Source organism: Carlito syrichta, unplaced genomic scaffold, assembly GCF_000164805.1.
Source record: "Carlito syrichta isolate Samal-C Ts95f unplaced genomic scaffold, Tarsius_syrichta-2.0.1 Scaffold311144, whole genome shotgun sequence".
In the NCBI taxonomy this organism is placed as follows: Eukaryota; Metazoa; Chordata; class Mammalia; order Primates; family Tarsiidae; genus Carlito; species Carlito syrichta.
In genome coordinates, this window is record NW_007255240.1 from 93,037 (window position 1) to 99,036 (window position 6,000).

The 6,000-nt window shown below is 44.4% G+C and overlaps 1 protein-coding gene across 1 annotated transcript in view; it reads left to right on the forward strand.

Moving 5' to 3' along the window:
* The window catches only part of PCSK6 (proprotein convertase subtilisin/kexin type 6), a 147,262-nt gene that overhangs the window by 34,226 nt on the left and 107,036 nt on the right, over nt 1–6,000 (forward strand). The window contains exon 8 of the mRNA XM_008068524.2: nt 251–339. Coding sequence (XP_008066715.2) covers nt 251–339 — 89 coding nt within the window. The remainder of the gene's footprint in view (nt 1–250; nt 340–6,000) is intronic.

A 6,000-nucleotide genomic window follows, 5' to 3' on the forward strand; every position in this document is an offset into this window, starting at 1 on the left:
CCTGGAAAAGACAGCTCTTGAGCAAGCACCTGCCATGTGCAGGGCAGCAGGAAGGGCTGTGTGAAGCTTGACTTGGTGCTCCCTTCCAGAGGAGGGGTGGTGATGAGAGGGAAGGCAGGGAATGGGCTTCCGTGTTAACCCCAGGCTTTGGGAAAACTGACTGTCTGGTTGCTCAAGAACTGAGCAGTTTGCTGAATTCACTAAAATGTGCTGGGCTGGGTCCTAACTATTTTTTCCCCCTTTGCTTCAGACACGGGACTCGTTGTGCAGGAGAAGTTGCTGCTTCAGCGAACAACTCTTACTGCATCGTGGGCATAGCATACAACGCAAAAATAGGAGGTAAGGCCGGGGAGCGGCAGCCTGGGAGCCCAGGGGCCTGGAGCAGGGGTGCTGCAGAGCCTCTTTTCTGTAGGTCTCAGCAGCCTCCCATCCTTTGGCCTCGGCCGTGTCAGATCCCTGGGCTGGAAGCAGCAGTGTCATCTGTGCCATGGCCCTGACAATGGGTACAGAGGGGTGGGATCCTCGAGACAGAGGAACTGTTCAGTGTCCTGCCTGAAAGCCATTGCAGGTCCCATCAGAAAGGTACCCCTTTTCCTCTGACCCTACTAGCCTGGATGCTGACTTGCTACTGGTAACCAGCCCACTCCTCCCAAAGGCTATGTCAGTTCTTCCCTGCTCGTAGTTCTTCCATGGCTTTCTGTCACCTCCCAGAGTTACAGTCTTTACCTGGGATGAAGGGCTGTTCTAGGCCGCTGCTCCCACTCAAGCCTCCAGTCTACTTCTCCTGCCCCTGTTCTTGACCGTAGTCACAGGACATTTGTCATACTGTCCCTCAGACATGCGCAGTCTTCCTTGTTGATGCCTGGTCTTCAACCATTCCCATTCCTGCTTCTCCCTGCCTCTCCATTTGGCTCAGTCCCCTGTGACAGCCAGCTCACGCCCACTCTGCTCTGTAAAGCACCTTGAATCTAGCTTCCCTCCCCCAGTCTTGTTCATCAGAGGAGTCAGCTCTTCCAGGCCCCTTCAGGAGCAGTGCCCGACCTGGGTGTGTCTGACTTTGTTATTTAGCTTCTCATATTGGTCAGTCAAGCTGCCCTTACTAACATGGGACTTTGGAGTAGAGTCTCACGTCTTTGTACCTCCCCAGAGCCTAGCAGTGTGACAGCTCAGCCACTAAGTATTCTGAAGTACCTGCCAGGTGCTCATCACTGAGCCAGAACCTGAGAGGATGAGAGCAGAGGAGGGGGGTCAGATAGCCTTCAGGGACTGCCAGCTTCATGAGGGAGGCCTTTCTGCCTGGAAGGTGCTCTTGTCCAGTCAGATGACAGTGGTGGGAAGTTGCCTTCCCAGGGTGCTGCTGCTGCTCCTGCTGTCAAGCCTTTGTGAGAGCCGCTGCAGGCCCTTGCTCCACTTACAAGAAGTGCACGATGGGGAGGTTGGGCCAGGCGTTCCCCAGATCACCCAGTCCTTGGGGTATTTCTTGAGTGGTGAAAAGAGGGTCTCCAGCTTTTACTTAATTAAGAGTCTCTGCCTGCCTTTCCCCTTGGAAATCAAATTTGAAGTGGCTGGGATTTGTCATTCTATGTCAGAATTAACCCCCCAAGGGTGTGTTCTGCAGAACAAATCAGGAGACTCTGTCAACTGGCTTCACTCCTTTGTGGGTGGTCCTTGTACGCTGAGATGTGTGAGTTCTCCCTGGAACCCTTGGTGATATGTGAAGATCCCTGAGAAGTCTCTCCAGGAGCTATAGAATCAGGCTGACTTGGGCACCACTTCCATTCCCACCACTCACTGACTGTATGTCTTTGGATGACTCACATAACCTGTCTGAGCCAAGGCATCTTTCTGTGTAGGGGGGAGGGTGGTGATGATGCAGCTGCCACCCCAGGTTTGTTATGATGATGAAGTCAGATTCCATGTGTGAGATTATTGGCTCAGGGCTAAGTGTGCAGAGAGTCACTGAGCAGCTCCGTCCCTCTGTGGAAACTCTGAGGGAGAATAAGAATGATCTGTCTTGCTCTGAGTGAGGAAGTGGACCTCATCTTTGGGTTTGTTTGTCTGAGCCTTGCTCCTCAAAGTCCCTAGACTGGCAGCATCGACAACCTCTGGGAGCTATTAGAAGTACAGAATCCCCCATCCCAGGCCTACTGAGTCAGAATTTGCATATAACAAGATATCCAGAGGGTTTGTCTACAAGTGATTATTTGGGAAGTGCTGGTTTAGAGGACTATCGTGAATGGTAGGGAGGAGTCAGTAGAAGTAATGCACTTAAAGACCCTCCCAGAAATAAAGACAGTTTGTTGTCATTAGATAGCTCTACACTCATTGCCAAATTGTATTCCCAAGTTTCTCAAATCTGGAGGGAGCAGCTCCATTTGCAAGGCTTGGGAACAGGAATGTTTTTAAATTAATGCATTGACTATTGTTGAGCATGTACTGCATATATAATATTGGGCTAGACATTGAGGAGGAGATGAAGGAGTTGACAAGCACAGTTTGAGGTTTCTGGGAGCTTGGCATATCTTTGGTGGGAACCAACATGGAAGACAGTACAGGCCCATGCACTGAAATGGAGCAGATGGGGAGGAGGAGCAGACAGGGAGCCCCAGGAGTGGCAGGACAAGCATTCGGTGAGGACAGAAGCATGAGATATGGCTCGAGCTCAACACCAGAGGATTTAACTGCACCTGGGAGTGCTGATGACACAATGGGGTCTGCAGCACAGAGCTGAGGTGAGCCTGCCACACACAGATAGGGGTTATGAGGTTGGACTGTATGGAAAGGCTGGTGTGGGGTTGAGGCTGGCCCTGACCCAAAGATCCCATGACAGCCAATGACTCCAAAGATGCTGTACACAGACAGCTTCAGTCTATCTACACAGGCAGCCACCCCTTCTTTCTGCCCCCTCTCCAAGCCCACCTCTGAGTAGAGCAATCTTTGGGTGCCCCAACCTAGATGCCCTTTCTGAGTGTGCTAGCATGTGGCAGGAAATTTCTTAGAGATGTCCCTGGAGCTGACCATGAAGCTATACCTTTTATTCTTAGTTGTCACTCAAGAGAGTATGATGTATAACCTAACTTTCCCCAGTCTATCTGGAATTAATGGTATACTTCATGTGTAATGTGTAAATCTAAAACAGAATATTTCAATTCACACTCTCATCCTTCATGCTGTTGTTTTTATGTATTTTTCTATATACGTTATAAACCCACAGTGCATTGCTACTATTCTTGTTTTAAATGTTCAGTTGGTTTTAAGTGAATTATAAAAAGAAATATACTTCCCTATATATGTACCCTCCCAGCACTCTTCCTTACTTGTTCTAGCTTCAGATTTCCATTTTTGTTTCATTTTTCTTCACCTGAATAATTTATTTTAGTACTTCCTGAGGTTCAGGTATGCTGGTGAGAATTTCTCAGATTTTGTATGAAAGTATCACCACGTTTTTTTAAAAGAAATTTTGCTGAACATAGCCTTCTAACTTGACATGTTTTTGTTTCAGCACCTGAAATATGTTATTCCATTGTCTTCTGGCATCCATTGCTTCGATGATGAGTCAGTTGTCATCTTGATTGTTGTTCCCCTTATGTGAGGTGTGTTCCTCCTGCTGCTTTTATAATGCTTTTTTTTCTACCTGTGCTTTGCCTGTGACTATAATGTCCTTTTGTGTAATTTTATTTGTATTAATTCCAGTTTGGAATTTGCAATGCTTCTTAGTGGGTTGTTATTTTTTAATCAAATTTGAAAAAGATTTTGTCAATATTTCTTTAAATATTTTTTCAACACATTTTATTTCTCCTCACTTTGGACACCAGTTACAGCTGTTAGACTGCTTAACACACCTCATAGGTTATTGAGGTTCTGTTCATTTTTTAAAAATTCTTTTTCCTCTGTGTGCTTCAAATTAGGTTTTTTCAATTGCTCTTTGGGTTCACTAAATCCTTTCTTTTGTTGTGTCCAGTCTATTCTTTGGCTTTTTTTTTTTTTTTCTGACTTCAGATCACTCCTGAGATTCCCCATCTTTTCACCCATTATATTTATCTTTTATTTTAGGCTCTTTAACATGTTTGTAATAGTGACTTTAAAGTCTCTTGAATGAATTTCAATATCTAGGCCATATATAGGAATGTTTCTAATGACTAATATTTATTTTTACAGTGGGTCACATATTCCTGTTTCTTTGCACATGCCTAGTAATTTTTTCTTGTACAGTAGACACTGTTATGTTACATTGTAGAGATTCTGGATTCTCTTTGTATAAATGCTGTTGAGTTTTGTTCTGGCAGTCAGTTAAATGTGAATTTGTGGAGACTTAATTATTCATTTTTTAAGAGTTGGTCTCCTTTTAATTTGCTCATAGCTTTGGGGAAAATCCCTTAGCCAAAGCATTATAGTCTTTACTCCTAGAACATGACTGTTTTGGTATTTCAATGGAAAGTTTGAAATGTTTACTAAAACTTCTAACTTAGCAAGACTCAAATTCCAAGTTCCCTGTCCTCAATGGGCTGTGGGTGAAATACCTGCTCAGTTTATTTAGCCTTTTGGCTGTTATTTTCCTATCGAATGTCTTAGAGTGTGTACGGTTCAGAGTTCAACCAAGTGACTGAGTAGAGTTTATATGTTCTCTGTAGCTCTTTCTGAGATTTCGTCTCTAAATTTTCAGCTGCTCTGGAAGCCCCAAACTCCATCCCCTGTCTGCTTAGGAGAATAAGATTACCCCTTCCTGACTGAGTTCTAGCCTCTGTGCACCAAGAGAAATGGGTAATTCCTTTACAGGAAAAATTGTGTAAACTTAGATCATACCCAGCACGGCTCCTTTCTTTCAATAATTGAATCCCCCACCTGCCTCTGCCTTCTTCTGGCTGCTCTCTAACACTCTTAAATGTTTTTTTTTTTTTCCTAAATAAATATTTTGTCCAGAATTTATAATTATTATCTTTAGAATAGTTAGTCTGATATGAGCCACTCTGCCATTGTTGAACTTGTGGTTTATATTTCTTTGTCAATTAAAATGTGTATTAGTTGCCAATGGCTGCGTGACAGATATTCCAACATGTAGCACTGAAAACAGTAAACATTTGTTATCCAGCACAGATAGAGGCTGAGCTGAATGATTCTGACTCAGGGTCATTCATAAAGTTACAGTCAGGCTGTTGCTGTGTATGTAGTCTGAAGGCTGGAAGATCCACTTCCAAGATGGGTTACTTCTGTGGCTGTTGGCAGAAAGCCTTGATTTTTTTTTACCAGGTATGCCTTTCCATAGGGTTGCTTGAGTGCCCCCATCACATGATAGCTAGCTTCCCTCATTACAGAAATGACTCGAGAGAAAACAAGGAGGAATCAGCAATGTCTTTTATGACCTAATCTCAAAAGTTATGTACCATCTCTTCAGCCATACTCTATTCATTAGAAATGAATCATTAAGTCTAATATACACTCACATGGAGAGAAATCCAGCTGTACCTTTTGAATAGAAAAATGTCCCCCCAAAAATCTGTGAACATAGTTCAAAATCACCACAGATGGGCTCCTAAAATTTTGATTCCAAGCCGGGCTCAGTGGCTTAGCCTGTAATCCCGCGCCTTTGGGAGGCTGAGGTGAGTGGATTGCCTGAGCCCGCGGGTTCAAGACCTGCCTGGGCAGGCGAGACCTCATCTCTACAATAAATCAAAAAATCAGCCGGGCATGGTAGCACATGCCTATAATTCTAGCTACTTGGAAGGCTGAGGCGGAAGGATCGCCGGAGCCCAGCAGGTCAAGGCTGCGGTGGCCAGGAGCGGCCACTGCACTCCAGTCTGGGCAACAGAGTGAGACTCCAACTCAAAAAAAAAAATTTGTACAAATGGAGTCATTTTTAAAAAATCAACCTTCTTTGTTAAATTGCACATTTCTTATATGTTTTGTTACATCAAAATAATTAAATCAAGCGAAAGAAGTGGTGGAACCCTCCAAATGCCATCTTTTTTTTTTTTTTTTGAGTTGGAGTCTCACTCTGTCACC